An 18515-nucleotide genomic window follows, 5' to 3' on the forward strand; every position below is an offset into this window, starting at 1 on the left:
GATGATTTAAGGTGTATTCCATTAGGAACATAGTAGAGTACAAAATAGAGCTCATTCACCCTTGGAATTACCAAATAGCTGGTAGTATTACAGTATACTTCCAAGTCTAGGTTTAGGCATTCATGGTATATGAAAAAATAGTCAACAAGAAGGAGTACGGTTGGACAGTTATTTAATAAACACTACACATGTTTTGATACAACATAGATCCTCATATACACAGGATTTAAAGTAAGCAACAGCTTACCTGTATAACGGGGTCTAGTTGTATCTCCTCAGGTGATACATAATTGCTGCTCCATTAATAAACCTTTGGCTTCGATGCTAACACATCCAATTGGCTCGTTTGAATCTGGTAGATGCTGGCAGTCCCATTTTGCTCGCTGTCAACATGCAACTGCACGCTCAACATGAGTGGCATTGGATACACTGGCCGTCCAATTTGTTTCACATGTTAGGCTGCACATGCTAAATTTTAATATTTTGCAAATACACTCACACATACCCATATATATATATACATACACACAATAAATATATATATAATCTCAGAGTGGTTGGCGTTAGGAGGGCATCCAGCTGTAGAAACTTTACCAGATCAGATTGGAGCCTAGTGTAGCCTTCTGACATGCCAGCCTTCAGTCAAATCATCCAGCCCATGCCAGCATGGAAAGCAGACATTAAAACGATGATGATGATGATTTAAGGTGTATTCCATTAGGACATAGTAGAGTACAAATAGAGCTCATTCACCTTGGAATTACCAAATAGCTGGTAGTATTACAGTATACTTCCAAGTCTAGGTTTAGGCATTCATGGTATATGAAAAAATAGTCAACAAGAAGGAGTACGGTTGACAGTATTTAATAAACACTACATGTTTTTGATACAACATAGATCCTCATATACACAGGATTTAAAGTAAGCAACAGCTTACCTGTATAACGGGGTCTAGTTGTATCTCCTCAGGTGATACATATTGCTGCCCCTCCATTAATAACCTTTGGCTTCGATGCTAACACATCCAATTGGCTCGTTTGAATCTGGTAGATGCTGGCAGTCCCAGTTTGCTCGCTGTCAACATGCAACTGCACGCTCAACATGAGTGGCATTGGATACCTGGCCGTCCAATTTGTTTCACATGTTAGGCTGCACATGCTAAATTTTAATATTTTGCAAATCACTCACACATACCCCATGTATATATATATATATTATATATAATATAAGTCAAAGAGTTTATAGCTATTCTTTCTACTAAAAGGGAGATCTCAGTAAAACCACAGCACTTGAAGGGCAAACACAGACAGGCAAGAGAGAAAGAAATGACGACAATCGATCATACAATATTAAGTCACCTACGGACGTACGTTTCGAAATTAGTTTTTCGGAAAGCATAAGAATTAGATAATTATGTCTTACCACCCAACTTTTTTTCTCATCAGCGTAGGTCACTACAATTATGAATAATTGTATATTAAATTTCGATTCGAGGTATATACAATTATTCATAATTGTAGTGTCCTACGCTAATGAAAAAAAGTTGGGTAAGACATAATTATCTAATTCTTATGCTTTCCTAAACTTAATTCGAACGTACGTCCGTAGGTGACTTAATATTGTATGATCGATTGTCGTCATTTCTTTCTCTCTTGCCTGTCTGTGTTTGCCTTTCAAGTGCTGTGTTTTTACTGAGATCTCCCTTTTAGTAGAATAGCTAAACTCTTTGACTGCTATTTCTAAATTCGGTGTTGTGGTGAGGCAAATCGTTGCTAAACCCTTATTACTTAGTATTACTTAAACTTTCCTCGAATGGGGCTTTTACATGCCGAATCTACTGGTGAAATTAATGATTATTCCAATTAATTAATTTCACCCTATATCTATATTACACAATTATATATATATATATATATATATATATATATACCACACACACACATTATATATATTGGTAAAAACGGTAAGATAAAATGGCCGGATAACTGAAGAGATGGTGGTGTGGATTTCCACCTCAGCATCCGAAACTCAGAGTTTTATCTTGGCTACCAAATAATTGTCACATATTGCATCTACAGATATATATACATGTCCTCATCATCATCATCATCATCGTTTAACATCCATTTTCCATGCTAGTATGGGTTGGATGGTTCGACCAGGGTCTAGGAAGCCAGGAGGCTGCACCAGGCTCCAGTCTGATCTGGCAGTGTTTCTACAGCTGGATGCCCTTCCTAACACCAACCACTCCGTGAGTGTAGTGGGTGCTTTTTATGTGCCACCGGCACATGGGCCAGAGGAGGTTGGCAAATGGCCACTATCAGTTGGTGCTTTTTACGTGTCACTGGCACAGGTATCTTAACTACAATTTCCATTTTATTTTTATTTTCATGTTGGTGTTGATGTACTTGACTCAGTGGGAATGCTCAGAGATGTATTTGTTTGTATATGTGTGAGTGTGTGTGTGTGGGTGATTGTATATGTAAGATCACAGTTTTTCTGACTGAAAGATGTGAAATTTATCCTGTCAGGTTTTATCAAGTTTGTCTCCTCTCTCCTGTTATAGATTGAATTCCAAATGTCTAATTGACATCTTTTGGAAAGGTCACACTACAATGGTTTTCTATTGCTTATTCAACACCTAAAAGAAAGAAAAACTGCATACCTCACTTCAGATAAGTGCCAGACTGTCTCAAATAACATGTTCGAATGATTTAGTACCTATTCTTGACATTTTGAGTAACCAAGTCATATGGAACTCACTGTTCTACCCAAATACACAATGAAGCGCCATCCGTGGATTTGAACTCAGTACCTGTTGTTTTATTCATTTGACTATTTAGCATCAACTGGTGCTGCTAGTTTTCCATATGAAGACTTGTAAAGCAAACAAAAACATGTAAACTATGCATTGGTCTTGTTAAGATGAGTTTGTGCACATCACTTACTTAGAGCTAGGTGAATATAGCCAATGAGAATTAAGTTTCCTTGGCTACTAAACCAGAACAGCATTAGAGATGGTATATGAACCTTTAACATTTGAAGTGGCGGCAAGATGGCAGAATTGTTAGCACACTGGACAAAATGCTAAACAGCATTTTGTCTGTGTCAACATTCTGAGTTCAAATTCCACTTAGGTTGATTTCACTTTTCATCCTTTGAAGGTCAAAAAAATAAATACCTGTTGAGCACTGCGAGGGGGTCGATGTAATTGACATAACCCCTTCCCCAAAACTGCTGGCATTGTGTCAAAATTTGAAATCAACATTTTAACTGACAATCCAATGTCTTATACATTCTGCTAGCTTTTACATGCTACCCTTATTATGTATGAAAATAACCAGGATTAAAATCATGAATACAAGGGTATAAACCTGTACAAAATTATATCTTCCTGTCCTACAAAAATTCTGACCATTGAACCATTAAGCTGTGAGCAGGAATTTCATGTAAGTCACAGGCATGACTCCATAGTTGGATAAGTAATTGAAAGTAAAGGTATTGAAGTATCCTGTGGTAATCTAAACTGTTATTCTATGTGAATCGGACTAACAGTCACAGAAAAGATTACTCATATCACTCAAATCTGTTGCATCAATGGTTTACAATAACTATGTAAACACTGCAATTTTTATTTTCAGTCAACTGTTACTAATGCTAACAGAAACAGCAGGAGCTCCTCTAAGTGCAGTGAAGTTCGGTTCTGAGAAAAATTGAAAACTTTATTGCCACACAACTACAATCTTTTTATTACAACCTAATTTTACTGATTTATTTTTATTTTATTTTATTTTGTACAAAATAAATTTCCAAAGAAAAATAACACCCACAGCAATATTAGAGACTTTCTCAAACAGGAAGTTATGGGAGGTCAAAATGGTCTATTAGATAAGGTGTCAAATTCCAGAGCAATAAATAAATAAATAAACAAATAAATAAGAACAGGTTTATCTGCAGTTTGTAGTAGATGTATTCATTCATTCATTAACACATAATTACCGATCTGGTGCTCAACAGTTTGTCAATATTTCACCTCAGATATTTATGTTCATAACTTGCATTATAAGCTGAATTTTATCACCAAGTCTGTAGAGCTTGCCAACTACAAAGGGGTTTAAATGCTATATTAATGTTGGAAAGAAGCTCTGGGGGAAAGCAAAAAATATAAACAAGTCTATAATCTAATTTTGGCTCAATGTGATAGCCTTTTTTACAACGTTTATGCTACTGATATCCTTGTGAATGTCATAGATGTAACAATTCCCATAGCTCTCTCTCATCTCAAGTTAATAATGCTGAATAGTGACTGAAAAACAGCTCTAATGAAGAGAAGTCAAACAATTGATACTACTTACTGCACTAGTACATGGGATAAATATATACTTCTTCTTTATCCAGTATACATTTCCTTTTCTTGTGTATTCATTCATTAATATTCTTAGCATTCATTAAGAATTATGTGAAGGTATGTGACCTAGTAGTAAGAGTGTTGGGCTCACAATCAGAAGGTCAAAAGTTCAATTCTTGGACCGGGTGGTGCATTGAGTCCTTGAGCAAGGCACTTCATTTCATGTTACTCCAGTTACTAATTTGAAATGAGTACTACCCTGGGGCTGGTGCAACCCCCATTTAGTCACCAAGTCCTTGATGTTTCATAGGGCCAAGTGTTGGAGGACCAAGAAAGTATCTAAAAGTCTGCTCACTAGTGCATTGGCCCCTAAAACAATTAGAGACAGAATGGTACAGGCTGCTAGGCCATATTCACTTAGGAGTGACGGCTATGGTTTCCATTAAGAATATGTATCTACAGCCAAGTGTAGGAATGGTTAAGCGGTTCCCAAACATGATTTCGGGTTATGTCCCTAGGGCAAGTATCTTCTTCTATAGCCCTGGGCCAACGAAACCATTGTCAGTGGATTTGATAGACATAATCTGAAAAAATCTTGTGTGTACACACACACACACACACACACACATAGAACAAGCTTCTTTCAGTTTCAGTCTATCAAATCCATATCGTCATCATTATTTAACATCCACTTTCCATGCTGGTATGGGTTGATGGTTTAACTGAAACTGGTAAAGCAGTGAGCTACACTAGGTTCCAGTCTGATTTGGCAGGGTTTCTACAGATGGATGCCCTTTTAATGCCAACCACTCCAAGAGTGTAATGGGTGCTTTCTTACACCAGCAATGGTCATGACTATGACTTCACAGGTGCCATTATACATACATGCATACATATCATCATCATCATCATCATCATCATTTAGCGTCCGTTTTCCATGCTAGCATGGGTTGGACGGTTCTACTGGGGTCTGTGAAGCCAGAAGGCTTCATCAGGCCCAGTCAAATCTGGCAGTGTTTCTACGGCTGGATGCCCTTCCTAACGCCAACCACTCCGTGAGTGTAGTGGGTGCTTTTTACGTGCCACCCGCACTGGTGCCAGACAGAGCTGGCAAACGGCCACGAACGGATGGTGCTTTTTATGTGCCACCGGCACGAGGGCCAGGCGAGGCTGGCAACGGACAATGTTAATAAGGTGGCTAGCAAGTTTACACTCTCACGGGTAAAATATAAACTAAATTCAAATTCAATAAGGTATTTAAATACCACTTGCTGTAAAAAGAGCCATCGCTCCAAAACCACATATTACTCACTATTAAAATACACATGGCCAGTGCAATAAGCATAACAGAAACTGGCTTACCTTGCGTGGAATACAGAAAGTAAGGAATGTGTGTATTTCAGGATCAACTGATTTCACTTTCTGTATGAAAAATCATACTTTAAGCTCATCAACTGAAAACAACACCTATTTCTGAAATATTTATCACATTACACCATGTGTGTCCTTTACTTTCGAATGTCCCCGTGAGCCAGTATAAATTTAAATTAAATAAGTATCATTACCGTTATTAATAATATTAAGAAGGATGAAATAAGGTAGTTAGCAAGTTTAAGACTGAGAAATTGGTGGTTTTGGAGAGATGGCTCTAGTTATAGCAAGTGGTATTGAAATACCCGATTGAATTTGAATTTAGTATCTATATATATAATAAGATACATTTAAACAGATGAGGAATGCACTCATGGGATTCAGCTGGATCCATCCAGCAGTTCTTGAGATATCTTGGCCATGGACAAACAAACAAACACAACTGAAAACAATACCTCTGCCTTTGCTAAAGACGGAGGTAACAATAATAATCCATGCATGGAATTTATAAATATTTTAATGCATCACCACACACGTTTCAACAAGTTATATGTTTTTTGTGACCATAGACCACATTCCTGGGATGCTTACAATACAATCTACAATATCCAGGATCTCAGGTGGGTCTTTGTTCATGCATATATCATCATCATCATCGTTTAGCATCTGCTTTCCATGCTGGCATGGGTTGGACAGTGCAACTAGGTTCTGGGAGCCAGAAGGCTGCACCAGGCCCAGTCTGATCTGGCAATGTTTCTACGGCTGGATGCATATATATATATATATATATATATATATATATATATATATATATATACAGGTGCAGAGGTGGCTGTGGAGTAAGAAGCTTGCTTCCCAACCATGGTGCCATGCAGTGGGACTGCATGGTACCTTGGACGAGTGTCATCTACAATAGCCCCAGGCTAATGAGAGCCTGTGAGAGTGCTTGGTAGACAGACACTGAAAAAATCCCATCATGCACGAATGTTTGTATATATGGGTGTATGTGTGAGTGTATGTTTGTGTCTTGTTGACTTGCTTTTACCTGATAGTTATAAATTAGTGTCAGCGTCACACAATCTCTGTCATTCATATCCAATATTCTGTGAAAAAATGTCTGGCCATGGAGGAGTATTACCTTGTTTGGATACAAGAGGGGGTTGGTGACAGGAAGGTTATCCAGCAATAGGAAATCAACTTCAAATAAATTCCATCTGTTCATGCAAGCATGGAAAATTGGATGGTAAATGATGATGATGATGATCATCATCATCATCGTCGTCGTCGTCGCCATCGCCGTCATCATCATGACAATGATGATGATGATATACATCACATCACATTCAATAGGGCATTGGGGTCTCAAGCAAGATTTTAGTTTAGTGATACTTGAAGGCATTCAGTTATTGACTGAAATTTTGTTTTGTCTACACATCTAAAGTAACAATAATTCTGTAATGAATAAAACAGATTTTCCAAGAAGACACTAGAAGCCCATAAATCTTAATTTGGTGTCTGAAAGAATTTTAATTTTCTCCAATCACTTTAAAATCGATAAATGATTTCTTTGAGCTAAGCACTTCACTAAATCTGTCAGGGAAAAAGTTAATTAATTGTTTCTCACTGAAGCACAAAGCCACAACCCCATTACTAGGCTGGTACTTTATTTTACCAACCCCAAAAAGGATGCAAAGCAAAGTTGACCTCAGAGGAACTTGAACTCAGATTGTTAAGTTTTTCCAATGCTCTAATTATTCTGCCAATCCACCATCCTAAGAAGAGGTTAATTAACTAAAGTGACCCCAGTAATTAATACATGTGCATTGTTGAAATTATACCGATGTGAAAGAACACAGCAAGGATTCCTTTCAAATGTGATGTGTTTTGAGTATGTGTATGAAGAGAATAGTACTTGCTTGTTATATTCTTTAAATGAATCAAGCAAAAATTACTCTATAACCTTCAAACAGAATATCAGCAGAAACTGGGTTAATTACCACTGACATTCCTATACATTTGATTATTTACAAACTATATCAATGGAATTAATTAACCCTTAGAGAAAGGATAGGCAGAGCGGCTGAGCCATGAGAAACAGCAAATCCATATTTTGACTCTAATAACAAAAACATGTTGTTTTGTTGGGGTTTCTCTTCCGTTGTTATAAAAAAAAATTAAAAACAACCCAGATTGGAAAAGAAAAGAGTAAATGAGCATTAAAAGACATCAGTGAATATTCTAGTAGAGCAGCTTTGATGGTACAGACATAGAATACAAATGAAATAATATAACTACTGTATGGAGAAATGTTGCATGCTAGCAGTGAAAAATACTCAGTTGTAAAGGAAGAACAAGTGGGAGATATAAGAAAAAGAAGTGGTGAGGTTCAAATCTCAGGATGTCAGACGCAAGGGACAAGATTAGCAGTTCCTGCTAGTTTTTGCACCACAGACTGGTTTCATGCAACACAATTTTTCTACAGACCATGGGATCGTGCACATAACAAAACACAATAAAGTGCCTAATATATAATTTAATTATTACATGATGATAAGACATATACAGAGTGCATTCCAGAAGTTTTCACTTTTTAGCAGAGGCAGTTATAATTGTCCCAGATTATTCTTCTATTTGTATCAGTCATTTGACTGCAGCCATGCTGGAGCACTGCCTTGAAGTGGTTTTTGTCGAACAATTCAACCTCAGGATTTATTTTTAGGCTTATTCTTTGCCAAACTGTTAAGCTATGGGGACATAAACACACCAACGCCAGTTATCAAGTGATGGAAAGTTAGAGTATGATAGAGGGAACAGAAACAGGTGTCTTGCTATAGAGGAGATATATGAGGGGTGTATGAAAAGTCTTGAGCCTCAAAAGAAAAAAACATGGTACAAGACTTCTGATGAAGGTACAAGACTTTTGATGAAGGTACAAGGTTCAAAGGCCTTGAAGGCTCAAAACTTTTCATACACACCTTGTATGACTAACCCAGTTGGAAAAAGAGAGAGGAGAGACAGAGAGAGAGAGGATGGTGAAGAAGGTGTATTGGGGCATAGCCTCTAGTTACAGGGTGATCATCATCATCATTTAGCATCTGCTTTCCATGCTGGCATGGGTTAGACTGTTTGGCTGAAACTGGTAAGCCGGAGGGCTACACCAGGTTCCAGCTTGATTTGGCATAGTTTTTACAGGTGGACGCTCTTCCTAATGCCAACCACTCTAAGAGTGTAATTGGTGCTTTTTACATGTCACAGGCATGGGTGCCAGTTATGTGACACCGGCATCAGCCACAATTACGATTTCACTAGGCTTGATGGGTTTTCTCAAGCATGGGATATCGCCAAAGGTCTCGGTCACTTATCACTGCCTCAAGTGAAGTGGTGCAGAGGATTAACTCACAATATCCTAAGAAGAAAAAAAGATTTCAACAATGCCTTCAGTTTATGTTAAAGTTACATGTATGTTTATATTGCCAACAAGCTCCATACTATACATCACTAATTATTATGGTTAATCTATTAAGATCTTAATCAGTTGTTTACATTCAGAAATTATATTTTAGGTTTCCTGACTATTTTAGTATTTTACTTGTTTCAGTTGCAGGACTGCAGCCATGCTGGAAAACCATGTATGAAGTTACTTGAACCCCAGAACTTATTTTAAGTCTAGTACTTATTCTATCTATTTTCTCTTTCTTCTTTTTTCTTTTTTGTGACCTGCTAAGTTATAGGAATGTAAACAAACCAATACTGGCTGTCAGGTGGTGGTATGTATTCATGTATATATGCATACTTACAAATGCATGCATGCATACACACACACACACACACACACACATACATACATACACACACATACATACATACATGTATATTCAATGGGCTTCAACATAGTTTCTGTCAACCATATTTACTCACAAAGCACCAGTTGGCCTGGAGCTATGTTAGAAGACACTTGCCCAAAGTGCCAGGAATTGGGACGGAACCTGAAACCAAGGGTTGAGAAGCAAACTTTTTAACCGTACAGTCATGCCAGCACCAAAACAGAATTTTAAAATGATCAAAAAAATCAAACAAATTGAAGATTAAGCCTTTATCTTCATACTTTGCATGTCACGAACAAATAAATAATCAGGAAGCTAATGAGACCAAAAGTAAATCAGTCTCATGACCACTGAGGTGAATCCAAGGTATAGTTATCTAAGGCACACTGCACCTACTCAGGTAAATTGAAATTTATCCGAGTAGGTGCAGTAGGGTCGGGTGCTTAAGAAGGTCACCTTGTAACTGCAAAGATCTGACACTTAAGAAAATTACATTTCACTGAGATGTCATTGCATGGCCATTTTGGGCAAATGTCATTTTCTGTAGCTTCAGGTCAAGCTATTCCTTGTGAGTAAAATTGGGTAGATGGAAATTGTACAGAAGCCTGACAAGATAGACTGGATTGTACCTGTAATTGAAAAGGTGCAGCCCTGTCACAAACAGCATCAAGCTGATTCGTCATCATCATCATCATTGCCTACTTTTCCATGCTTGCATGGACCAAGTGGAGTTTTGTTGGGGTAGATTTTTTCCAACGGTCAGATACCCCTCTCCTTGTTGCAAACTCTCACCTGTGTCTAAGCAAGGTTAATATTTCCTCATGACCAGACACGTTTTCAGCAAAGATGAATGAAGGACACCACCTACACAATGGTAACAATCATTTACAGCTATGAAGCAATGTCCAGGCAGGGAGACAATAAAACACACACACACACACCACAAAGTAAAAGGAAAACAATTTCTTCCAAACCCTTTCAGACCGTTTTAATTTCCAATTTTTTCCTGATTTCCTAAACCTTGGCTTGGAATTTTTAACATTGGATAAAATGACCATACACATTGAAACCTAGATGTTAAGAGAAAATATCAAACATGCTCTTAACTAAGCACAGACCCCCAAAGGACCAAGGGTGGTGTTAATACAAGAGACAGAGTAAATCTAAAACTTAAGAATACAGAATGCACAGAGTTGGAACAAATACTCCATCACATTTCATCTGACAATTCCAACATTCCATCACTTTATTCTATTGACGTCAAAAAGATGAAGGGTAAAACTGACTTTTGGTGGAATTTGAACTCAGTGTGTAGAGAACTAGAACAAATACTGCAGACAACTCATCCAACACTAAAATTTCTATCATCTTATTACCTGAGTTTTGGTGGAATTTGAACTTAATGTGTAGAGAACTTGAAGAAATACTGTAGGCATTTTGTCCAACTTTTTAACAATTATGGTAGTTCACCACCTATAAAACTGACACAACAGATTTGTCCTGAAGGGGAAAATGTAATAGAATTGGGTCTCTGTAATATTCATTCATTTATTTTATTTTTATATGTCTGTATGTCTATTTTTTCATGCTAGCATGGGTTAGAGGATATATACTTATTGAGACATTGTTTTGCAGTTGGATGACCTTTCTAACATTAACTCTTATCCACTTTTCAAGTTAGGTATCTTTTCGCCATGAGGTTTCAAAAGTCTGAAGAAAAGAGATGATTTGCTCACAGAACTGACAACGACAACACCACCTCCATTGTGTTGCAAATTTCCAAGAAGTGAGTGAAATGCAAACAAACAAATAGACACACATGCATGCATGCGTGCACACCACACACACATGCACACACACACACCCAAACATACACTTGAAGAATTACCATTTTGAATGAAATAGTATTACACTCATAAATATTGTGTAATTTATGACACTATAATAAAAATATACACAAACTGCCTTGTTTTATTCTCTTCTTGGACATTTATATAGGATGGTCCACTTTCAGTTTCTTATTTCTTTACTGCCCACAAGGGTCTAAACGTAGAGGGGACAAGCAAGGACAGACAAAGGGATTAAGTCGATTACACCGACCCCAGTGCATAACTGGTATTTAATTTATCGACCCTGAAAGGATGAAAGGCAAAGTCGACCTCGGTGGGATTTGAACTCAGAACGTAAAGACAGTATTTTGCCCAGCATGCTAACGTTTCTGCCAGTTCGCCGCCTTCAGTTTCTGTAAGACAAATCCACTCACAAGTCTTTGGTCAACCTGGAACTGTAGAAGAAAACACTTGCCTAAGGTGCCATGCAATGGTATGTAAACCACACGGAAGGGAAGCAAACGATTCTTTGACCATACAGCCATGCCTGTGCCTTGTGTTTATTTTATTGACCCAAGAGAAATCTGAAAAGAAAGTAAACCTGAGCAAGATTTTCACTCATAATGTTAAAGGACTGAAATAAATATTGCTTTCAAATTTTTGCACAAGGCCAGCAATTTCGGGGGAGGGGTATAAGTTGATTACAATGGCCCCAGTGTTCAACTGGTACTTATTTTATTGAACCTGAAAGAATGAAAGGTGAAGTTAACTGCAGCAGAATTTGAACTCAGAACATAAGGACAAACAAAATGCCACTAAGCATTTTGCCCAGTATGCTAACAATTCTGCCATCTCACTTGCCTTCTGGACAGAAATAGATATTGAGAGATATTTAATCTAGCAGACTGCTATTTTTGTCACACAACTACTTTATCCACCCCACCCACCTTATATATTAAATACTCATTCCGCAGTGATGAAATGGTAAAAGTTTCCAGTGAATCAGCATTTTCAATGGAGAACCAAATTCTGAATGAAATCCAAATTGCTTCACCAAACTTGCCTGAAACACAGTCTTCATGGATAAATTCTCCCCAGAAGTTCCAATTCTCAAGTCAATTCTAGTTGAAGTCATTCTATTACTTTGACTCATATTACAACATTAATCCTTTTGATACCAACCCACCTGAGACCACCACCCCCTCATTCCATAATAGAAACTTCCTGTTTTAAAGTGTTCTAAATTAAGACCATCCGTCCAAATTTCTTGTTAATATGTTTCAAACACCAACTTTATAATGGCAGTTATTTTACTAAATACTTCATTACTTTTAGAATTAACTGAAACAGTTTTGCAACCATATTTCAACAGTAATATGGTAAGTAGCTTGCTTACAAACCACATGGTTTTGGGTTCAGTCCCACTGTGTGGCACCTTGGGCAAGTGTCTTCTACTATAGCCTCAGGCCAACCAAAGCCTTGAGAGTGGATTTGGTAGATGGAAACTGAAAGAAGCCCATCGTATATATGTATATATATGTATATATGTATGTGTGTTTGTGTTTGTCCCTCCAACATCGCTTGACAACCGATGCTGGTGTGTTTACGTCCCTGTAACTTAGCGGTTTGGCAAAAGAGACCAATAGAATAAGTATTAGGCTTACAAAGAATAAGTCCTGGGGTCGATTTGCTCGACTAAAGGCGGTGCTCCAGCATGGCCTCAGTCAAATGACCGGAATAAGTAAAAGAGAAAGAGTGAGTAACAAAAAGGTTAAATTAGTAAAAATTGCAGCAGCCAACCTAAAACATACAGCTAAGTAATTAACATAGTTAATTTGTAGTTTTTGTGATTTCTATATAATTTATTATAAACATTGTTGGAAAATGTTTTAACAATAGAGAATTTTTAGTAAATTTTAATACATAATAATCTTTATTATAGGCACAAGGTCCGAAATTTTGGAGATGAGGGTAAGTCAATTACATCAACCCCACCCACAAAAAAGGATGAGAGGCAAAGTTGAATTTGGCAGAATTTAAACTCAGAACTTTAATACATAATGGTTTCAGTTTTTGGCACAAGGCCAGCAAGTTTGAGGAATAGGTAAGCCAATTATATTGACCCCAGTGCTTAACTGGTATTTATTTTGTTGACTCCCAAAGGGATGAAAGGCAAAGTTAACTCCAGCAGCATTTGAATTCAGTATGTAAAGACAGACAAAATGCTGTCAAGCATTTTACCTGGTATGCTAACAATTTTGCCAGATCTAGGCAAGGTTGTTTATGGAAGACCAGTAGTCACCCATGCATGCCAGTCTCCCCTCTCCATGCCAAAGGGGCCAATACAGCTTGGCACCAATGACGTCATAACTCATTTCTACAGCTGAGTGAACTTGAGCAATGTGAGATAGAGTGTCTTGCTCAAGAACACAGCACATAGCCCGGTCCAGGAATCAAACTCACAACCTCGTGAATTGTGAACCTGATGCTCTAAACACTGAGCCACGCACCTTCACCTGGCTGGAAGAGAGGCAATTAAATGAGGAAAAGTGAAAACTCTATCAAGGCTACCGAACAGCGAATAACTAGAACCAACACAGTCAAAGCAAAAACTAAGAATATAATATCTGTCAAAATATATGGCAACATAAAAATGAGAGAATAAAAAAAGCTATGTTAAAGCAGTAATAGAGATAGTGTGGAATGCTAGTAGGAAATATAGGATTAAGTTAGATGAAAAGTGTTAATAACACAAGCTGTAATCTGTAGTGTCAAAATTATGCAAGATCTCCAAGGATACATAGGTGTACTTAAAGATAGTGAAATTTATATACTTTACTAGTTTAGCCACTCAGTTGTAGCCATGTTGGTTTCCCGCCCCCATATACATTGCTAATTCGTTTGTTTTATATCTGTTTTACCCTGCTAACACACACACACACACACACACACACACACACACAATGATGTTTGTTTTTATGTCAAGTTACACCTGAAACCTATTTAAGATTAAACTAAAGGATTAACCAATACTTTTTAATAGAAGTGTATGTTTATTAAACTTTAACAAGGAAAAAGTTAACAGTGACTCAGGAATGTGTGTACTGACAATAGCTGGATGGATGAATGGAAAGATAGATATATACATAGCATTAGATTTTTTAGGTCATTCAATTTCTCTCACCTGAACAATAGACTGATTGAGTAAACCTATCAGTAACATACCTGTAATTACTGGAAACAGCTGTAAGTCAAATTTATTTTAATAAAGGAAAAATATGTAATGACCATTATTTATAACTTGTCCTACATATGTGTGTGTCTGTGTGTGTGTGTATATATGTGTGTGTGTGTGTGTGTATATATATATATATATATATATATATATATATATATATATATATATATATATATATATATATATATGTATGTATGTGGAGGCACAATGGCCCAGTGGTTAGGGCAGCGGACTTGCGGTCGTAGGATCGCGGTTTCGATTCCCAGACCAGGCGTTGTGTGTGTTTATTGAGCGAAAAACACCAAAAGCTCCATGAGTCTCTGGCAGGGGGTGGTGGCGATCCCTGCTGTACTCTTTCGCCACAACTTTCTCTCACTCTTTCTTCTGTTGGCCTACTCGCTTAGCCAGCGGGGTGGCATCATTTGAAGGCTAAAACAATGTGAAGTGCATTGTGACCAGCGATATGCAGCAACATCTGATAGCCTGGTCGGTCACGGTGATCACAGTGATATATATATATATATATATATATATGCATACTCGATAGAGTGTAAGTGCCTTGAGAGAAAAGTTGGACTTGAGAAGCATCAGATGTGGTGTGCAAGAGAGACGACTGTGCTGGTATGGTGATGTGGTGAGAATGGATGAGGATAGTTGTGTGAAAAAGTGTCACCTCCCTAGTGGTTGAGGGAACTTGTGGAAGAGGTTGATCCAGAAAGACCCGGGATGAGGTGGTGAAGCACGACCTTCAAACATTAGGCCTCACCGAGGCAATGACTGGTGACCAAGACCTTTGGAAATATGCTGTGCTTGAGAAGACCTGGCAAGCCAAGTGAGACCATAACCCGTGGCCTATGACAGTGGTGTAACCAGCCCACTTATGTGTACCTTTCCTTCATTGGACACTAAACTCTGCTTGCGAAGACCTGTTGGTAAAATCGAAATCAAATTTGCTGATGTGGCTGATAACAGCACCTCATGACTGGCATCCGTGCTAGTGTTATGTTAAGAGTGCCATCTGAGTGTGATCATTGAAGGGCCGCTGACTGGCTCCCTTGCCAGTGGCATGTAAAAAGCACCATTCAAGTGTGAAGAACAACATTCGAGCGAATTCATTGCCAGTGCCACTGGACTGACTCCTGTGCAGGTGGCACGTAAAAAACACCATTTGAGCGTGGCCGTTGCCAGTATCACATGACTGGCCCTCATGCTGGTGACATGCAAAAGCACCCACTACACTCTCAGAGTGGTTGGCATTAGGAAGGGCATCCAGCTGTAGAAACTCTGCCAGATCAGATTGGAGGCTGGTGCAGCCATCTGGGTCCCCAGTCCTCAGTCAAACTATCCAACCCATGCCAGCATGGAAAGCAGACGTTAAATAATGATGATGATGACTATACACATACAGACACACACACACACATATATATGGTTGAAGCAGCCACTGAAATGAAACTGTTATTCTAAAGTCATTCACTACAGTTATTTTCATGATCTCAGAAAAAAAAAAAAATTATTGGTTTTTTTTTAATGTAGGAAAATTATATCTGACGTAAGAACCCTCTCTTCAGACAAAGTTATTGAAATATTGATATTTCGATAAGTGCACATGCAGAGAAGCTTTTATGAAAAAAGATCCAATTTTTTTAATATTAAAAAAATTTAAATTTTCTTAATGAGCTGATTGAAACAATCCTAATGTGCAATTAGAAGTATCCTTAATTAGTTTTCTGTGATTACTTAAACGTTTTCTGAGGCTCTTTTCCATTGTTATAGCCTGAATCCAGTTAAGCGTTACTTACATGCAGTTAAGTGTGCGATACAGGAATTTTTGTGAAATTAATAACATTTGAATATTGTATCCCAGCCCATATGGTAATGTGCCATGCACATCATAAAGTATGTGTAGTGCAAATCTCTCTAGCTATATTTATATATATATATCATCATCATCATCATGAAGTGTTTTGCTCAAGAACACAATGCATCACTCAGTCTAGGGATTGAAACCATGATCTCATGATCGTGAGTGCAACCACTCTAACCACCAGGCCATGCATCCAGAATATAATAATAATAATAATAATAATAGTAGTAGTAACAATAATAATAATAATCCTTTCTACTATAGGTGCAAAGGCTGAAATTTGTGGGAAGTGGGTAAGTCGATTATTTAACCCTGAAAGTATGAAAGGTAAAGTCGACCTTTGCAGAATTTGAACTCAGAACGTAGCAACAGACAAAATATCACTAAAGTGTTTTGTCCAGCATGCTAACGATTCTGCCAGTTCACTGCCTTGTTGTTGTCGGCGGCGGCGGTGGTGGTAGTGGTAGTAGTAGTAGTAATAACCGAAAAGATGTGGCATCTCAAGACACATTACCATTGGTTGTAGGAGCACTTGGAATGATCAAAAAAGGAACTAAAAATTATTTAAGAATGATCCCTGGCTTACCATCCATGCAGGAAGTGCAAAAGATTGTTTTAATTGGAATGTCGCACGTACTGAGAAGAGCTTTGTCACAGTGAATTTTCTCTCCTTTTTTTCCCCTTTTAAAATTTTTCTATTTTTATTTTTCCTTTTTCTCTTTGTTTTTCTTCCCCATTTTCTTTATCATGACATTGTAAATGAACAATCTGATGTTTTTATTTTAATGGCCTACCAATATATATATATAGTGCATTTCTCTGCCCTAGGTGTCAGGAAGACACTTGGCAAGAAATAGAAACAGAATTGAAAGATGATAATGAAAATAATATTAATAATATTAATAATAATAATAATAATAATTAGAAAATTACCTGTGGCTTTACAAACAGCTAGAGCTGCTTCATTAGCACCGGCTAAAATCTGAATTCCAATAGGTTTCTTATTAAATACTTTCTTCACTTCATTCATTACAACAGCCATGCTAGCCACAATTTCAGGACCAACATCTTTAGAATGCAAATATGGGATGTCAAGCATGTTCTCAAGCATGATCCCATCCTGATGAGAGAGAAGAAAAGAAAATTATTAAATAAATTAATAGCATGACCGAGTGATAAAAAATTCTTTGAACACCAATCAACACAAGGCAAGACAACATATCCAGAAATGCTTCATCTAAAGTTTCGTTTCTCTCCAAAATGTTGGCTGCTTTTTCTACTAAGTCAAGCAAACAAGAGGAAGCTCCCTCACTGGCTGAAAATTGGTGAAGTTTAGATTGTCAAGTTGGATTGAACTTTTGCATATTGTTGTCCATAGGACAAAATATTAGCAAGGGCAGAATCCCACTTCACAGAGATGTACTGAGTCTTCTTCTGCTGAAACTATGTGATTTTGGTGAAGCACATGTGTCTCCAAGACAACAACTAATGTGTAATTATGGTACTTCTGTAAATGTGCTTAAAATTTTTGTTAATTTTGACCTTGAATCACAAGAGGTCTGGACCTACCAGACATAAGACATTTAGCATTTCACAATGCAGTATTTTGCTTGGATATTCTAAACTCCTCTAAACCCATTAAGGGATCTACTCATCTGAACTGTGCAAAGATTATGTTTATTTTACAAACTAAGGAGTAAAACTGTTTTTTTCTGAACTGAATTAACAATGTTGTCTTTGCTATCAGACTATCGACATCTCAGACGTACTGTCAAAACAAGCTTTGTGATTGATATCCTTTCTTCGTATCTTTGGGTGACATTTCTATGCAGGGTTGGGGACTGAAACTCAAACTTTATTTAACTAACTGGATCAGGCTGTTTTAACCATTGGCCTGTTGTCCTGGAGAACAACAGTGTTACCACTTTATGGTACTTAAGCATTAGACTGAAGTAATTGTCTCCATATTTGTTTGACAAGTCAGGTCTGTGCTACCATTCTATATATATAAATCTGAAGTTGTCTGTGTATGGCAGGT

General features: G+C 37.5%; 1 protein-coding gene across 1 annotated transcript in view; it reads right to left on the minus strand.

Moving 5' to 3' along the window:
* The window catches only part of LOC115210956 (uncharacterized protein F13E9.13, mitochondrial), a 155041-nt gene that overhangs the window by 93467 nt on the left and 43059 nt on the right, over positions 1–18515 (minus strand). The window contains exon 3 of the mRNA XM_029779760.2: positions 17411–17597. Within this exon, the coding sequence (XP_029635620.1) occupies positions 17411–17597 (187 nt within the window). The remainder of the gene's footprint in view (positions 1–17410; positions 17598–18515) is intronic.

This window comes from Octopus sinensis, linkage group LG4, assembly GCF_006345805.1.
Source record: "Octopus sinensis linkage group LG4, ASM634580v1, whole genome shotgun sequence".
Taxonomy (NCBI): Eukaryota; Metazoa; Mollusca; class Cephalopoda; order Octopoda; family Octopodidae; genus Octopus; species Octopus sinensis.